Source organism: Myodes glareolus, chromosome 12 (genome assembly GCF_982192425.1).
Source record: "Myodes glareolus chromosome 12, mMyoGla1.1, whole genome shotgun sequence".
In the NCBI taxonomy this organism is placed as follows: Eukaryota; Metazoa; Chordata; class Mammalia; order Rodentia; family Cricetidae; genus Myodes; species Myodes glareolus.
The window spans coordinates 4,316,490-4,336,299 of NC_142037.1; the positions used below are offsets into that span (position 1 = coordinate 4,316,490).

General features: G+C 38.5%; 1 protein-coding gene across 3 annotated transcripts in view; it reads right to left on the reverse strand.

Moving 5' to 3' along the window:
- The window catches only part of LOC148120091 (uncharacterized), a 37,026-nt gene that overhangs the window by 5,994 nt on the left and 11,222 nt on the right, over positions 1-19,810 (reverse strand). For 2 of the 3 annotated variants that reach the window (XM_087911899.1, XM_087911896.1), the window contains exons 5-13: positions 18,076-18,137; positions 14,376-14,409; positions 12,550-12,611; positions 10,168-10,204; positions 8,422-8,486; positions 6,285-6,318; positions 4,455-4,521; positions 3,844-3,876; positions 2,926-3,069 (exon numbers count right to left, since the gene is read on the reverse strand). In XM_087911899.1, coding sequence (XP_087768025.1) covers positions 2,926-3,069; positions 3,844-3,876; positions 4,455-4,521; positions 6,285-6,318; positions 8,422-8,486; positions 10,168-10,204; positions 12,550-12,611; positions 14,376-14,409; positions 18,076-18,137 — 538 coding nt within the window. The remainder of the gene's footprint in view (positions 1-2,925; positions 3,070-3,843; positions 3,877-4,454; positions 4,522-6,284; positions 6,319-8,421; positions 8,487-10,167; positions 10,205-12,549; positions 12,612-14,375; positions 14,410-18,075; positions 18,138-19,810) is intronic. The other variant, XM_087911897.1, reaches the window with a different exon arrangement.

Sequence of the window (19,810 nt, forward strand, 5' to 3'; positions counted from 1 at the left end):
GTTCAAGGTAATTAGCTAGTTGTCAGCCATTTGTAATGGAAACTGGCAATTGGTGTAAGTAGGGTCTAGAAACAGAGCTAGCTCTTCTGCTTGCTTTATACCTTCTGAGGGGTTTAAAACACAAAAGAAAATTGCCCATTTCCTTTACATTTTCCACTTTTCTCGAATACAGGTTTTTGAAGTAAGACCTCATAATTCTCTGGATTTCCTCAGTGTCTAATGTTAGGTCTCCCTTTTCATTTCTGATTTTGTTAACTTGGATTTTGTCTCTCTTTCTTTTGATTGGTTTGAACAAGGGTTTGTCTATCTTGATTTTCTCAAAAAAGCATTTCTTTTCCCAGTGACACTTTGTTTCATTTACTTTGTTTCTATTTTATTGATTTTAGTCCTCAAATTGATTATTTCCTGGGGTCTACTCCTCCTGGGTGAGTTTGCTTTTTTTGTTCTACAGCTTTCAGGTGTGCTGTTAAGATGTTAATGTGAGATTTCTCCAGGTTCTTTATGTAAGCACTTAGTGCTATGAATTTTTCTCTTAGTACTGCTTTCAAAGTATCCCAAAGAATAGGGTATGTCATGCATTCATTTTCATTAAATTCTAGGAAGGTTTCCTTTATTTTTTTTCCTTGACCCAGGGGAAATTCTGTTGAGAACTGTTCAGTTTCCATGAGTATGTGGGATTTTTGCAATTAGTATTGTTGAATTCTAACTTTAACCCATAGGTGAACTGAGAAGACATGGGCTTATTAACTTTTTTTTATCTGTTGAGATTTGCTTCGTGATCAAGTATGAGGTCGATTATAGAAAAAAACCACAGAAACAGCTGACCCAAGGTTGTGGGGACTCACTGGTTCTTGACTGACAACTACGGAACCGGCATCAGAACAAACAAGGCCCTCTGAATGTGGTCCTATGGTTTGGTCAGTTTTGTGGGTTCTCTGGCAGTGGGACCAGGATTTGGACCAGAATTTATTTACCCTTAGTGTGTGAACTGGCTTTTTGGAATCCATTGCCTATGGAGGGATACATTGCTCAACCTAGATACAGGGAGGATGGCCTTGGTCCTGCCTCAAGGGATATGACAGACTTTGTTGACTCCCTCATCCTCTATGAGGAATGAATAGGGAGTGAGGTGGTGGGGAGTGGGGTGGTGGGGAGTTGGGGGGAGCAGGAGGAAGGGAGGGAGAGGGAATTGGGATTGGTATGTAAAATAAAAGATTGTCTTAAAATAAAAGAAAAAAAGTAAAATGAATAAAAAACAAAGAAGGCTATTACTTTTATAACTACTGTGACAAAATATCTGACAGAGATTATTTCAGGAAGGAAGGAAGGCTCATGGCTACAGGGAACTACTGTTTGCCTTCCCTGCTCTAACTGACTGACTTTCCCTGCAGCAGTTGAAGTAGGGAAGCAAACAGGGAGGCTTTGTCTGTGGCAATGGTCTATTGCTTCTCACATGCTGGTAGACAGGGAAGCAGGCAACTCAGAACTGATTCCAGAAGTAGTGATAACCATTAAGACCCACCACAGAAAACCTTCTGCTAACCAGACCATATCCCAAAGGTTAAACAATCTCCTAAATAGTAACAAAGTATTCAAACACATGATATCCCTTCTCTCTCTGTCATTCTCTTTCTCTTCTTGATGTTCTTTTTGTTGTTGTTCTGGTGGTGGTGATGGTGCTAGGGGTGGTGTGTGTGAATGGTAAAAAATTTCAGTCAAAGTGTAAATCAGAGAGCCGGTGTGATGGTTAAATGGATGAAGGCACTTGCCAGTATGACTGACAACTTGAATTTGATACCTGAGCCTGAAATAAGAAAACTGACTCTTATATATATTACCCTATGACCTCCACACTTGAGCTTGGTGCACATGTTCCTTGCCGCCCCCATCCTTCAAATACATAGAGACCAGGGTGTCCTTGAACTGACAGAGAACAGTCAGACTCTGCTTCATGAGTGCAGGTACTAAAGGTGTGCACCAACATGCCCAGCCTCCTATTGCTGTTTGTCCTGCCTCTGTGTTCTCTGGATTTCAATGTGTCAAACTGGCAGACTGATGAGGCCCAGGGCTAGGAAGTTAGCAAACATCCTGAAACTGACACCCATTTCTACTTATGATATACTCTTAATTGTTTGTGTATCAAACATATTCATTCTGGGGGCAGGAAATATGGTTCAGTAGTTTATGACACTTGTTCCTCTTGCAGAGACCTGGACTTGATTACAGCACCCACACATAGACTGATAACCCTCTGCAACACCAATTCCAAGGAATTGAATGTTGTCTTGGGTGTCTGTGGGCAGCACACACACACACAAGGTGAACGGAGAGAATGCATGCAAAATATTTATACACATACAATAAATCAGTTTAAAACATTGTATGTATGTTAGGTGCACTCATGTTGACAGTTATGGCTCCAGGAGTCTTTATTATTTATTCTCTGTATTCTATGAGTCCTCCACAACTGTGATAAAAGTTACTCACTTTCTGATTTTTGTTTCCATGGTCTAATGTGTTATCACTCACCCCTTAGAACAGGGATTCTCAACCTGTGAACCCATTTGGGGATCACAGGACCTTTTTACAGAGGTCATCTAAGGCCTTCTGAAAACACAGATATCAACATCACAATTTGTCACATTAGAAAAATTACAGTTATGAGAGAGCAGCGAAAATTGTATTACGGTCAGGATCAGTGCATGAAGGACTGTGTCAAATGGTCACAGCATTAGAAATATTGAGAACTACTGTCTTAGCAGGTGACAGGCTAGCATGGGTATTCCCAGGAATGAGAGTTGAAGGAGGTGAAAGATATGTTCAAGGATTTGTTTGTCTTCTCTGACATGATTTGCAACTTGGAAACACAAAGTCATCATTCTCCTCACAAGCAAATATGTTACTTTTCAAATTAACAGGAATTACCATCAAACATGAATTTTTTCGAGAGAACTCAGGCAGTGCCTCTCCTGGGAAACTTAAGTCCATCACTGATTTACTTAGCTCTGCTTGCTCCCTCTTTTTCCTTGCGGCGATCTTCTTGGAATACAACATTTGTTTCTGTATGATCTGCAATAAAAAGACAAAAGATCAACTTTCCTGGTTTGATTGGGAAATGAACTCTTGATTTGGGGGTGCACAATTTCAAAACTACTTTATTCCTTACCAGGACAGGGTGTTGAAACATGAAAAGTAGAAACTATTACTTAAAAGTGAAATATCTTCTACTATGTTTAGCTATTTATAAATTACTAAGATATCATCTATAATTAAAAAATATTTTTGCTGGCTAGATTGAGAAAATCATGAACTGAGAAATTTGGCCTTTCCCTGTGACTGAGACTAAATTGAACTCACTATATTTTAAAAGTTGTGAATCTTATATAAGATGATTATTAATTTTAATAGCCCACCTTTCATCAGTGCTTCTCTTCTATGTTTGGGAGGGAAAATGCATATTATTTTCCACTTATAAACAAACTCTCACTTACTAGTGTCCTCCATACCATAGTATCTGTGAAACTGCTTTATAGAAACCCATTTTTCTGCTGAGTCCCATTCAAAAGTCATTAATATCAACTTCTGATTCACACAACCCTTACTCTAAGGCTCCAGGTTTCAAACAGAATTCCTAAGCTCCAGCAGCTCACGGTGATGAGGTCACTTTACTATGAACACATTAATGTCTAATTATAACCCTAAAATATTAAATGTGTGAATGTGATACAAAGAATCAGAGTGTATATTATTGTCAAATACAGAGCAAATATCCAGAATCCAAAGTGTTACGATATGGTAATTTAATCTTGACATCTAATGGCTAATTGGGGAAAAAATACTTACTGTGTACCTGGAGGAAGAGTTTTCCATATCCTCCTAGTGGAATCAAATACAAAATACACTGTAATCTCTTCATAATGTAAACTCGGTTGAACAGATTACAAATAGCTAAATTTCCACAATTTCTTGCAAGTGATAATACAGAAACAAAGAGACAAACAGAGGAGATGCTCTTCTATGTGATCCTGAAATAAGAATATCCAAGGGAAGAGAAAACCTACTGCAATTATGCTGAGAGAAAAGGTACCTGAGTGATGCCTGGACCTCTTCAATAACTGGACCCTTTAAAATGTATTCAGATGTATTACCACAGTTGTTTTCAAAATCAGTCTAATGTGTATTTATTTCTGCAAACCATCCTTGGTCAAGCACAAGGCACCTTCTATTATATGAGAACTGCATGCAATCTTTCACTTTCTGTGTTTCCAGTTCTTTCTCTTACTGGGTCATTGCTATCTGCAAGGACTTACTGCTCACTGGAATTTATAGAAAGGATGGTTCACTGATACCAAACATTTTTCTCTGACCAAATTTCCATATAAAACTGTGATAGGTAGACTACTGCTGCATTTTAACAAAATTCATAAGAAAACAAATTTCACAAAGAATTTTACCTTAATACCAGAGGTACTGGCCTTGTCCTCTGTTGAAGATGCTGGAACAAGAGCCTTCTTAGAGAGCCTTTAGAATAAAAACATGCAGTGAGGGGTCCTTAGAGCATCTCTGTTGAAAGATTTATTATCTGTGTACTAAGTGACATTTTTGCATTTATGTAATTCAATGTTGACCCCTGTTTTAAAAAGTTTTTGCTTTTGCAGTTTCAACTTGTCTCAATCTATGTAACATTCAGTGAAGACTCACTCATAGTTCTACTTAAAAATAAAAATTTAAAAAGCCAGTGGTTTGGGAGATGGTTCAGTAAATAAGAATGTTTGCTGCCAACACAGATCAACCTGAGTTTGAATCCTCAGTATCCACATAAAAAACTGGGCATGGACACATGCATTTAACCCCAGTACTGTGGATGGAAGAGATAGGCTACCATTTGGGCTTGTTGGCTGCCAGACCAGCTCCAGGGTCAGTCAGAGATCTTATGTCAAGTGTGTAAGTTAGAGAATGATACAAGACACCAATGTCCTCCTCTTTCCTTCATGTCTGCACAAAGAAATATGCCAAGCATGCAACAGGCACATGCACACATGCAACACACACACACACACACACACACACACACACACACACATAAGAGGGGGGAATGGCGGGTTTTGCGCACACTTGTTCTGATGGTTGCAGTAACTGACTGTTATGAGCACTTAATGCTCCCATTTCATTTATTCCCCTAAACCTAAAGCACCATGGCCTGTTTTCTGTAAAAAAAAAAAAAATGGGCATTTCATTTCATCTCACTCTCCCAAGGAGTTGTTTGCTTTGGGAAAACATGAAATGTACTCTTTGTCTAAGCATTAAGTTGCCATCAATCTCAAAAGTCACCATATTTTGGTGCCTTGAAGCTATGTTTTGATAGTGTGTCCACATGCATATGTTGAAACTCTTTATAGTCAAGGGTATTTCTGAGTCATTTTATAGGACACTGGTGAGCAACATTGTCCCCTCAGCTCTGCTTCATCTGAACTACAGATAAAAACTCCAAATTTCAGGGTTTCTGATTGGCAAACTCTAGACCAAACACTTTGTTTTTCTAACTTCCACCTACTTTGGGATTCACCGCAGAGGTGGAACTCATTAAGGGGGAAATAAACCTGCTGAACAGAAGCATGTCTATAAGGCCATTCTGAGATGATCCTCTCAGCAAAGTCTGGGAGAGTTTTGAACCTTGCCATTTTGCCCACACTCTTCCCAGCAACTTGCCTTAAACATACTAGTAAACAGGATTAATTGCCTGAAAACTAATATTTTTACATATATGTACATGGTATGTTATGTGCAGTGTATTTGTAAGTATGTGTGATTTCAGATACATACATGCCAGTGTGTAGATGTGGTGATTGGAGTACAGACTTGGGTGTCGACCCTCACTCTCGGCCATAGTTATATGACTGAATCTCATTCATGAATGCAAGCCCCAGGATAGCAGCAATCCAGGCGAGCCATCCAGAAAATGTGAGGGATGCTCTGTCTCCACCTGCAATCTCACCATAAGCTCCCCAGGATTCTAGAAGCGCGCAAGACCAACAGGCCTCATGTGGACCCTGGGCTTCCTTCTCCCATTCTCCCATATGCACAGCCAGCACTTTACCCGCTGAATCACCTCCACAGACAGGGACTCTTAACAGCATTTCATGCTGTATCTGAGGCATAATTCAGCTTTGATTAGCAAATAATCAAGAAGCAAAAATTGTCTTACACAGAGGAAAACATGGTGCCAGCTTCTGAACTTTATATTCTCTACATACTCATTGTAATTAAAATCCAGACATTCTTACCCGAGTGAGAGCTGATCTTTATTTCTTCCATTATCTAGAGAGCAGAAAGGCAAAATATGTTGTAAGCAACTGTAGAAAAAAGAGCATTGAATGCTGAGGCTAATACTTCATTACTACATATACTTTGAACCTTCGTAGCCTTTAAAGTGAATACTGATTTATAGGCAAAAAATACAAAGATAACTCTTAATTTACACCTCATGTAAGTTTCAAATACAGAGACAATTTTCTCAAAAGTCAATACTAATAATAAATTGGTGTACAAAACACCTATGATCATGAGCATTAGCATTAACAAACCGAGAAACTGACATCTTAACCAGAATCAGTATCACAAGCTGAAGTGTTAACGTGGTAGCACAGTGTTGCTGCTGTTGCTTTTGTCTCTGGAATAGTGGTGTTAGGAGAATTGTAAGTGAGCATACTTATCTTGCATGGAAGTGAAAAGAGCCTCTCTAAGATTAAGTTGAACTTATTTCATTGAAAATTAAAATTCCAAACACAAGGAAGCTAAGTCTATGAGGACCACTCTTTGCAGCATGGCAAAACTTACAAAACACAGGTAGACCAAAGGCAAAGAATTTCCAGATGCCAGAGTGGTAAGGCTACAGAGAGAGAGGGCACTGTGTGTACACTCCTCAAGTGCTTCTGAGGAAGCTGCAGAAGCCCCTCAGTTCTAGCTTCTGGTCCCTCACCCACAGGCAGTGCAAAGTTCAGCTACTGGAAAGCCCCCTGCAGTAGTTATGCACCCTGAACTGTATCTCTAGGGCGAGAAGCATGGAAGAAATGTGGGGACCGGGCAGCAATTCCATGGGAGTTGTACCTAACAGGAAACATTTGTGTCTACACATACACAGCTTCAAGTGAGTAGCTTTCACTGCATGCTAACAGCCCGCCCACTACAAAGGAATAAAGCAAATTTTTATTTATTTCATTCACAGTATGGCAACTGCAGTATAACCAACCTCCTCGGCATTGCCAATGGCTGAGGCAAAGCATTTATCCCATCAACAAATGGACTGTCAATGAGTCTTAGCACGTGGGAGACCCCCATCAACCCTCTTCACCACAAAGGAAATCTAGTGTGGAAATAATGTAAAGGACAGTCACTCACATTACAATAATACTGACTCTTTCAGACCCTCTACGCTCCATGTACTCCTATTCGCTTGATGCTGTGCTCTCAATAGGCAAGATAGGTGTGAAAGACACTGTGGTGACAGCTGCTGAAAGCCCAGACTCTGCAGTGTTCCTCCCACTCTTAGAATCTTATCCAGACTCAATGGAACAGTCAGTGCTGTCCACTGCAGAATGATGCTCTTTTCTCAGCCTTACTCCTACTGTGGCAAATTGTTCTGGAAGTTATGTCTATCAGCACATAAACCAAGTATCACCATACCCTACACTAATAAACCAAAGGAAAAAGGTGCTGGTGGCATAGCCAACAGGGCGAGCGCTTGTCTAGAATGCTTATAATGACAATGATCAATACACAGCACTGCCTACAAGACCCAAAGTCCATTTTTTTTAAAGTTGAGCAAGTCTATTATTTTTTATGCCAAGAAATAATCAGATTAAATAGCAGATAATTAAAGATAAACATAAAACCATATGTGAATTGTCTAATATGTCTAAATAGAGAAATTATAGAAAGGAACAAACCTCATAAAAATGTAGTTAAATTTAGTTCTCAAAATCCTTAATGAAAGTAACTGAACACTGTACTTCTGTTTTTACATGATCACGTTTGATTGACACTGATATATAGGTAGCATAAATGCAATGTATTTATTACAAAAATGAAAGAAAAATTCATTTTATAACAAGCAAAATTGCTGTCACATAACTCTAGCAGACACATACTGTGGACTAGTTAGAGGTCCTTTTATTTATACAAAATTACTGTGTGTATCAGAGGCTCACATTAAATAAACAAACATGGTTGAGATAATACAGTTTGATACTAAAATTTCTCAGAAAACCATTTCTTAAATAATTTTGAACGTGAAGAACATTAGGAGGCAAATTTTAAAATGAAATTACGTTTATATCTTATTTACTTTGTTCCTGTTTTGAATGAATTAAGTTGCTATTGAAATTAGGGAAGTAGCAGCAAAGTATTCATGATTACTCTTACCTCCACTGATCTGAATAGACTTCTTAAGAATTGATTTCAGCTCTCCAGCAGGTGGTCGTATGCTGCTGTGGCATATTTTAAAAAGTAATATTTTAATATTCATATAAAAACATTTACCAAATGCTTTATTTGTTGTTTGATTTCCTAACATACATTAGAGATTTACAGTCAAGCATTAACTTGTCCTTCAATCAGTTGATTAGGTTTAGTGATACTTTCTTTTAAACTTTTTCCCATGTGAAAGAAAGGAAAGAATTTAGTCCACAAAAATTAATCCACTGAAAGCATAGGAACACACAAGAGAGAGAGAGAGAGAGAGAGAGAGAGAGAGAGAGAGAGAGAGAGAATGACAAAGACACTAGTTTCTCTCCAACACATTTTTTAATACTGTAATAACTGATGGTCACTCTTGTGCTCAATGTAATTAGTACCCTGACTCCACTTGTCAAATCATCCCTTGCTATTAAAGCATCACAGAACCCCTCTCTGTCATGTTACTTTGTGGGCTCTCAATGCATGTGATGTTATCTCCCATAAGGTTTGTTTGTGGACCATAAAATAGATTCCTGATTCTGCTAGCACTCTTACAAAATACCATAGCCTAAGAGACGCTCAAGCTGTCCCTTAGCAGTCCATTCATGAGTGAATCTTGAAACCACAATCAGCTTGTTTATATGCCAAATGAGCATTGCTATTAACTTAATGAGATAAAAACATGAATAACAATAAAACTCGGTGGATAATTTCAGGTTATTAGCTTGAGACAGTTTAGAATTCCAAGTAGAAAGTAACATGGTTTTTGCAAGGTATTTCTTGGAACAGCTGTAAATACTGTAAATTATGAATCTGCACTTTGGACATAAACTGTGATGACGTTTGGATCTTTTAACATGGAGTAAATAAGCAATTTATTAATGTGCATCCAATGTACATGGCCCCACAAATGATAACACTATTGTCCTCTATTATGGAAGTAATCAATTAAGATGAGCACAGGACTAGCTTGACATAACACCTTTAATTTTCAGCCAAATCAGTGTCTGAGAGAGCAGATCACTGAAGGAAAGGGCCTTCTACTCTATGTTCATGTCCTACAGTTGGGGAAGACATAGCCCACTTTCATAGACACAAACAGAATAGTCATGCTATGGTTTGGCTCTCTACATTCAGATAATCTACTGAGATCCAGAGACTTCATTACTGTAGAAAACAGCTCACATAGATGGACAAGTGATGGATGGAGCACTGTGGTAGGAGGAAGGCATGGGATCTTCCACCACATATGAAAGGGTGCTACACAGGACCAAAGGGCCTCTATGGAGATGGTGTCAAAGGAAGAAAGTAATTTGTTGGCTTCTTGTAATACTGTGTGATAACGCAGAGAGATCCCAAATTCTGTCAGCTCTCAGAAAGATAAGTGCGATGAAAGTCTAGTACACTAGCTGATTTCAGAAAAATTTTGAAAAGGCAAGGAGTGTCAGATGGACATAGTGAGTGTGGTTATCATGAGTAAGCTCATTTTCCAAAACACAGAATTGGTACTTGGGAAATGATGGTTGAGTATACACCTCATGTCCATGATCTAAAAACAACAATATTTCAGGCTAAAATACATTGATAATACTATGGGGATTAGAAAACAAAGCAAAAATTGAGTGTATAAATCAGTATCTATCTGAGAATACAACCAATAATTGGCTTGTTATCTTTGAATTTCCTTAGTATTATTGTATTCTTAGACCTTACCTGCAAAAAGGCTTCAGATCAGTGTTATAATGGACTTCTAAAAAAACAAAATAAATTTATTACAATGCTAGAGAAATATAACATATAAAATGATTAGATACATAGTATTCATTTTTGAGACTAATCTAGACTATTCTAGAGTAAATATTCTTTTGTAGGAAATTTATTCAAGTAGAATTAATCCATTTTGTTTATTTCAAATCAAACAAGACTTAAATTTATCAAGCATAATACCTAAAAATAAACAATCACCCTGTGATTCCCATGACAGCCAGAACTACGTAACAATAAAACTGTGTCTCACAAACAAAAAAAAACATATTCAAAATGGAAAAAAAAATCCATGGGGCTATACACATTTTTGTTCTTCAAGGAAACGAAGAATCTTGTTGAGCCTTTTAGTTAAAATTGTTCATTTTATCATGAAAATTCCTACCACTGGGACTATATGTATGGCTTCTGTCTTTTGTATCAGGATGAAACCTTGCAGAAAGAAAGAAGAGGAACAAAGATCTTTACATAACAGCTCAAGGGAAGGCAGGCAACAGGCTTTCTCTCCTCATCCCTTTTGAGGGAAGAATATCCTGAGTTCCATCTGTGTTTCCAGACTTATAAGCAGCTTAAAGGATGTTCATGATAGCAGGCATCATCTTCCCCTGAAATGAATTACTGGAAAGATCCCTCCCTTGGTAGTAATAACCCCGAGCTCTACCTCAGGTGAGAGATCAGCAGAGAAGCAGCTGTGAGACTGGAGCAGCAAATTCCATGGGCTACCTTCTGACATAGAATCATTGTACATGTCTTCATATGTAAACAATAAACACACTCAATCCTTCCCTGGACACTTGCAGTTTGCTTTTAGAAATGAAACATTGGAGGCAGGCAGTGGTGGCTCACACCTTTAATCCCAGTGCTTGGAAACAGAGGCAGGACGCTCTATGGGAGTTCAAGGCAAGCTTGGTGTAGAGAATACACCACTTTGGTAGGCTCCAAATCTACACACAGAAAAACCCTGTCTCAAAAAACTAAAATAAACATAAACAAACCAAACAAGACATGAAATGTTCATTCATTTTTGTCTTGTTTAAAGTCAAGAAAACTTAGTGTGCCTTTTTAGAATGCCCCATGTCTCAGGACGGCCATTTGAGCCACCAACTAGTGGACTGGGATTGCGGCTCAGTAGGAAGGCCTATGCTTATTATGCAGGAGGCCTCAGTCAGTTCTCACCACCACAAATGCCATGAACAACTAACTTCATAATAAAATGACACAGAGCTGTCTCCATTACAATCATATTGACTCTCTTCATCTTACTCTTGTGGGAAGAGGGTTTTGGATTCACTACCTAATGTGGTTGCCACACTGTGATGACAGTTGCTGAAAGTAAATACTACGTGGTGTTCCCTCCACTGCCACAAAGGCTCTCCAGACTCAATGGAGAGGCAGCTAATTCTTTGAAATACAGAATGATGTCATTTTCTTCACTTTGCCTTTTGTTTCAATTTTTATTCTTGAAACATGTTTTGCAGCATGGAAATGATATACATTGTTACCCTGTTCTATTTAACAAAAACAGAAGACAGAGATTATGGGTAGGGTGCTTGCGTAGAATGCTCCCAAAGCCTTATGTTCAACCTCTAGCACTTCAGAAAAGAAAGAGAGAGAAAGAGAGAGAGAGAGAGAGAGAGAGAGAGAGAGAGAGAGAGAAGGAGAGAGAAGAAAGGAGGGAGGGAGGGAGGAAGGGAGGGATTTAGGGATGGGTGGAGGGAACAAGGGGAGGTAGGGACTGAGAAAAAGGAAGAAGAAAAAGAAAGAAAAGGAAAACATATAAGGATTGATAAGTCTTCCTAAAATCAATACATTCACTGTGAAAAAACACTTCCACCCTAAAATAGGAGATTTCTAAAGAAAACAATTATACAGTATGCCAAAACTTTCCAAACTGAGAACTTTCACAGACATTTAAGAACTCAGATGATTTAATTACATCATAAGGTAGGAAATTAGTTAATGAAAATAATTGATTATTGAGGTTTTTTGAGACGTAATTACATTTTAGTGGCAGTGAGATGTGTAGTGATATGCAGTACAACATACAAGACATTTGTCATAAAACTCAAGGAGAATCTGTATTTGTGACAATTCTATTTGCTGCAATGTGACTATGGAGGACATGTGCTGTATAAAGATGTTTTCTCATTTATTCAAAGGCAGTACAGATGTCAGTATTAAAATTAAATAAGCAATGTTTTGACAAAAATACTTCACACTTGAAAGTGCTTGATTTATACTTGTTTTCCTTAATTCCTTTTTGGGGATCTAAAATCTTTACTCTTCCTTATTTTCTTCAGAGAAGGTAGGAGCAGATGGAGTCATTCTTACCTTTTTTGAAGGTGACATGTTTTTTCTTTCTCTGCTCTGGCTTTCTTGTCATTGTTCCTTCACTGTGATATATGTTGAAAGTGATCATCATTTAACTATCCATATAAAAACACTTAGCATGATTTCTAAATTCTTTATTTTTTTGAGTCCCTAATACATCTTACATTAGATATTTACAAAAACATTTTTTGAAAGAGGATCTCATTATGTATTCCACCTAACTTTTAACACACTATATGTTTCATGTATGTCTTGAAATCAAAGAGATCTAAGGCTCCTGCCTCCCACATTCTGGGATGAAAGGCATGGGCAAAGAGGCCCAGCCAAATAATTCTAAATTCGTTCTTCAACAGTTGATGATGATTAATGATTGCTCTCCGTCCACCTTTTCTCATGGAGAAGAACATACAAAATTTAGCACTTGATAAAAACAACACACACACACACACACTTCCAAGCACACAAAACAGGGGAATGGCAGTTTTTCCACACACTTTGTTCTAATGGTTGCAGGAACTGATTGTTTTGTTCTCTAAGTACTTAATGCTCCGATTTCATTTCTTCCTCTAAACCTAAAGCACCTTGACCTATTTTCTGTCAAGAAACTTTTTAGGCATTTCATTTAGTCACACACTCTCTCCCATGAAGCTGCTTTGGGAGAACATGAAATAAACTCTATGTCTAAACATCAAGCTGCCAACCATATCAGCATTCACCACATTTTGGTGATATGAAGCTGCTTTATTGGTAGTCTGTGCACAAGTACATGATGAATTTTTTTCCTTTTTTTGGTTTTTTGAGACAGACTTTCTCAGTAGTTTTGAAGCCTACCCTGGAACTGGCTCTTGTAAACCAGGCTGGCCTTGAACTCACAGATTCGCCTGCCTCTGCTTTCCCAGGTTCTGGGATTAAAAACATGCACCAAAACCACCAGGATCTATGATGATCCTCTTTATACTCAATGGCCATTCCTTCCTGCACTACTCCATCTAAACTACAGCTAAGAGCTCCAAATTTCAGGGCTTCTGGTTGCTAAGCTCTGGACCAACCAGTTTGTTTTTCTAACTTCACCTACCTTGGGATTCACCACAGTCGGGGAACTCACTGAGGGAGCTATTAACCTGCTGGACAGAAGCATGTCTACAAGACCATTCTGAGGTGATCTTTAGCAAAGCCTTGGAGAGTCTTGAACCTTGCCATATTACTCACACTCTTCCCACAGAAAACTCAGCCAAACAAATTAGTGAAAAGGATTAATGACTTGAAAATGGATCTTTTTACATATATGTGCAAAATATGTTATGTGCTGTGTATTTCTATGTATGTGTGATTTAAGGTACATAAATGCCAGTGTGTAGGTGTGGTGATTGGAATATATACTCAGGAGTTGAACCTAACCTTAAGCACTAGTTTTCTGGCTGGGTCTCTCACTCATGAATGCAAACCTCAGGCAAGCAATCCAGAAATGTCAGGGCATGCTCTGTCTTCACCTGCAATCTCATGAAAGCTCACCAGGATTCTAGAAGCGCACAAGACCATCAGGCCTCATGTGAACCCTGGGCATCCATCTCCCATTCTCCCATATGCACAGCCAGCACTTTACCTGCTGAATCACCTCCACAGACAGGGGTCCTAACAGCATTTCATGCTGTATCAGAGGAATAATCAGGTATTTAAAACTATATGCTCCACAGATAAATATTCAACTTTGATTAGCAACTAATCAAGAAGCTGAAATTGTCTTACACAGAGAAAAACATGGTGGCAGCTTCTGAACTTTATATTCTCTACATACTCAGTATATTGTAAAATCCAGACATTCATACCTGAGTGAAATCTGGTCTTTAAGTCTTCGACTAGCTATAAAGGAGAAAAACAAAATACGTTATTATCAATTGTAAAATATAAGAGCATTAAATGCCAAGGCCAATATTTTTACTACATATACTTTGTTCCTAAATGTGGATAAAATTTAAAGTGAATATTGACTTATAGACAACAAATATATAGATAACTCTTAATTGAGACTTTGTATGCTTCAAATACAGACAAATTTATGAAAAGCTTCTATTTATAATAAATTGGTGCACAAAACACCTATGATCTTGAGCAAAATAAGGCATCTTAACCAGAATCAATATCACAAGCTGAAGTGTTAGCTGAAGTGTTATAATGGTAGCACAGTGTTGCTGCTGTTGCTTTTGTCTCTGGACTAATGGTGTTAGGAGAATTGTAAGTGAGCATACTCATCTTGTATGGAAGTAAACGGAGTTTCTCTAAGGTTTGAGTTGAACTTATTCCATTGAAGATGAAAATTCTAGACACAAGGAAGCTAAGTCTACGGTGACTGCCCTTTGCAGCATAGCAAAATGATAAACAACAAGTTGCAAGCAAACCAAGGACAAAGGCCCCTGCAAAGAATTTCAAACTGATAGGTTGGCAAAGCTCCAGAGAGGGGGCAAGGTGTGTACTCTACTCAAGTGCTTCTGAGGAAGCTGCAGAAGCCCCTCAGTTCTAGCTTCTGGTCCCTCGCTCATGGGCAGTGCAAAGAAGTTCAGCACCAGGACCTATCACCAACCGTGGTAAGAGCTATTGGAAAGCCTCCTGCAGTAGTTATGCACCCTAAACTCTCTCTGGGGTGAGAAGCATGGAATAAACATGGGAACCAAGCAGCAACTGCATGGTAGTAGTCCCTTCCAGGAAACATTGGAGTTCCCACAGAACACATCAAGCTCCCACTGCATGCTAAAAGCCTGCCCTCTGAAAAGGAATAAAGCAAATTCTTGTTTATTTTATTCATGGTATATTAACTATAATATAACTTCCTTGGCATTGCCTATGGCTGAAGCAGAGTGTTGGTCCTACCAATAAATGGGTTGCCAATGAGGCTTAGCATGTGGGAGACCTCCATTAATCCTCTTCACCACAAAGAAAATACAAGGTGGTGCCTGTTCACCTGCAAGCTCCGTGGAACCCTGAAACACAGCTTGTTCCAATACTGAGGGGACCTAAGAGCCTGGAAGCTCTATGGAACTCTGAAACACAGCTTGCTCCAATACTGAGGAGACCTAAGAGTGAGCCACAGCAAGGACTGTACCAACATGCCAAGACACTGTTGGCCCCATCTGAAGGAAGAGATGGGGGGAAAAAGAGATGGGTAGGTGCCTATGTAAGAATTCCTCCAACATCCTAAAAAACAACATGGTAACACCAGAATCCAGTGGACACACAAAAGGTAGACTTGATCATCCTAACCCAGAAGTAGAAGAAAATGACTTTGAATGTAACTTTATGAAAATGATGTATACCTTTAAAGAGGAAGTGAAAAACTCCCTTAAAGAAATTGGAGAGAAGACAAACAAAGTTGGAAGAAATTAATAAATCCCACAAAGAAACCCAAAACTACCCATGAAAAAAACAATCAAACAAGTGAAAGAAACAGTTTAAGACTTGAAGACTGAAATAGAGGTAATAAAGAAAACACAAACCAAGGGAATTCTGGATATGGAAAATCTGGGTAAATGAATAGGAACTACAGAGACAAGTACAACCAACAGAATACAAGAGATAGAAGAAAGAATCTCAGGAGCTGAATGTACTATAAAGAAAATAGACTCTTTGGTCAAAGAAAACATTAAATCCAACAAATTCTTAACACAAAACATTCAGGAAATCTGGGCCACCATGAAAAGGTCAAAACTAAGAATAATAGGGGAAGAAGAAGAAGAAGAAGGAGGAGGAGGAGGAGGAGGAGGAGGAGGAGGAGGAGGAGGAGGAGGAGGAGGAGGAGAAGGAGAAGGAGAAGAAGAAGAAGAAGAAGAAGAAGAAGAAGAAGAAGAAGAAGAAGAAGAAGTTGTTGTTGTTGTTGTTTTTCAGCTCAAAGGCACAAAAAACATATTCAACAAAATTATAGAAGGAAACTTTCCCAACCTAAAGAAGGATATCCCTATGAAGTTCAAGAAGCTTACAGAACACCAAATAGACTGGATCAAAAGAATAACATCCCCTAGCCCTATAATAATCAAAACAAAAAACATACAGAATAATGAAAGAATATTAAAAGGTGCAAAGGAAAATGGTCACGTAACATATAAAGGTAAACCTATCAGAATTATGCCTGACTTCTCAATGGAAACCATGAAAGCCAGAAGGTCCTGGATAGATGTGCTGCAGACACTAAGAAACCATGGATGCAAGCCCAGACTACTACAATCCGCAAAGCTTTCACTCACCAACTATGGTGACTCAGGAAGGTCATTTGAGCCACCAACTAGTGGACTGGGATTGCGGCTCAGTAGGAAGGCCTATGCTTATTATGCAGGAGGCCTCAGTCAGTTCTCACCACCACAAATGCCATGAACAACTAACTTCATAATAAAATGACACAGAGCTGTCTCCATTACAATCATATTGACTCTCTTCATCTTACTCTTGAGGGAAGAGAGTTTTGGAATCACTACCTAGTGTGGTTGCCACTAGCAAGTTAGGTATAAAAGACATTGTGATGATAGTTGCCAAAAGTAAATACTACGTGGTGTTCCCTCCACTGCAACAAAGGCTCTCCAGACTCAATGGAGAGGCAGCTAATTCTTTGAAATACAGAATGATGTCATTTTCTTCACTCTTTTTGTTCCAATTTTTATTCTAGAATCATGCTTTGCAGCATGGAAATGATATACACACCTACCGTGTTCTATTTAAGAAAAACTAAAGAGAAAAGTACTGAAGGTAGAGATTATGGGTAGGGTGCTTTTGTAGAATGCTCCCAAAGCCTTGTGTTCAATGTCTAGCACTTCAGAAAACAAAAAACAAAAAAGAAGGAAAGAAGAGAAGGAAGGAAGGAAGGAAGAAAGGAAGAAAGGAAGGAAGGAAAGAAGGAAGAAAGGAAGGAAGGAAGGGAAAAGGAAAACATGTCAGGATTGATACGTCTTCATAAAATCAATACATTCACTACAGAACAAAGCTTTCACCCTAAAATGGGAGATTTCTAAAGAAAACAATTATACAGTAGGACAAAACTGTCCAAATTGAGAAACTGCACAGACATTAGAGAGGTCAGAAGATTTTAATTATATCATAAGGTATGAAAATTATTTAATAAAAGTTATTGATAACTGAGGTTTGTTTGTGACATAATTACATTCTAGTGACACTTACCTGTGTATTGGTATGCAGTACAAAATACAAGGCTTTTGTCATAAAACTAAAGAAGAATATGTATTTCTGATTATCCTATTTGCTGCAATGTGACTATGTAGGACACGTGCTGCGTGAAGTTGATTTCTCCTTTATTCAAAGGCAGTACAGATATCAGCATGAATGTAAAATAAGCAGTGTTTTGACAATATACTTTCACAATTGAAAATTCTTTGAAATAGTTTCTTAATTAATTCTGACTTTTCAGAATATTTGAAAACCAGAGAACTGCATTTATATTTGATTTCCTTAACTCCTTTAGGGGATCTAAAATCTTTACTCTTCCTTATTTTCTTTAGGGAAGGTAGGAGCAGTTGAAGTCATTCTTACCTTTGTTGATGTTAGCACACTTTTTCTTGGTTTGTTCAGATTCTACTGCATCTGTTCCTCCACTGTGACATATGTTTAAAAGTGATCATCATTTAACTATTTATATAAAAACACTTAGCATGTTTTCTAAATTCTTTATTTCTGAGTCCCTAATATAGCTTACATTAGATATTTACAAATAATTTTTTGAAACAGGATCTCATTATGTGCCCAGCTGCTATTAATCCCACTATATGCATCATGTTGGTCTTGAAATCAAAGAGATCTCTGTGCCTCCTGCCTTCCACGTTCTGGGATTAAAGGCATGGGCAACAAGGCCCAGCCTAATAACTCTAAATTCATTCTTCAACAGTTGGTGATGATTAATAACTGCTGTCCTTCCACCTTTCCTCATGGAAAAGAAACGGCGAAAATTTAGCTCTTGATTAAAACACACACACACACACTCACACACTCACACTCACATACACACACACACACACACACACACACACACATGAATGATAGCAGTGCTTTTTCCATACGATTTGTTTTGAATGATCCAGTAACCTTGTATTATATGCTTGTGGAGTCAGTGCTCCTGTTCCATTCATCTGCCTGCATGTCCCTACGGCCCCACAGTCCTAACTCTGTCAGAACTCTTTGGAGGCATTCTGTTGAGTACTATGCTCTCAATGGTCAGTATATGAAAAAGTATTTTTTTTTTGCTTCTAAGCATACTTCTGCCTGCATCTCAGAAGCCATGACAGTTGTGGTGCCTTCAAATTGTTTTAACAGTTCATTCATGTGTGAATGCTGAAACCACCGCTTGGCTGTTTCTTTATTCAGTGACGTTTTGTGTAATCCTGAGTCTTTGTAACTCACGACCAGCTTCAAAACTCAAGGAAAGCAACATTCTTTTGTCAGCTATATTCTTCCCAGGTCACAGCTAAGACTGCTGGACTTCGGGGCCTATTGCCAGTATACTTTGGACCAGCAGCTTTATTCTCCTAGCTTCTGCTTTCGCCGTTCCTTTTGCATGCTTTGGCTGTCATCACAGTCTTGGAGCTTGTCATGGGACCTTTCACCTGCAGTGTGAACCTTGTCCAAAATAGCACCGCTGCTGAAGTGATCTCCAGTAATCTGTAGGAAAACCTTCAACCTTGACCACTATTTTCAATGCCTTTTTAGTAGATAATGATTCCCAATCTTATTGGATCAACAATCTAAACTTAACTTTTTCATCTTTGCATTTGATATGCGTTCCTGTTCACATGTGTGTATGCATTTGTGTCTGTTGATCCTAGTGCATGTTTTCTAGGTCAGAGGACATCCTTGACTGTCAGTTCTTACGTCCTAACTTAGTTTTGAGGCAGAGTTTCTTGTTGTTAACAGCTGTAAAAGCAAGACTATCTAAAGTATAACTTTCCGGACAGCCTCCTGTCTCCATCTCCCATGGCCCTCGAGGTTCCCTGAGATTAAAGATGCACACAAGCACATGAGGCCCTTTCTGTGTTCTGAGGAGTTGAACTCTGAAATCTTGGGTTTGTGTGATAAGTACTTTATTCCTGAGACATGTTCCTAGTCCTAAAACTGTGCTATTCCATGTCAAAGTCACAAGCATACTTTCTCTATTTGCTTCAAAAGTACCAGCTGTACAAATTTCTGTTTATCTTCTATTAAAGGAAAAATAAACGACCTCAAATGGTTCTTCTTAAGAGAGAAACACAGACCCTCTAACTGGATTAGAGGTTTA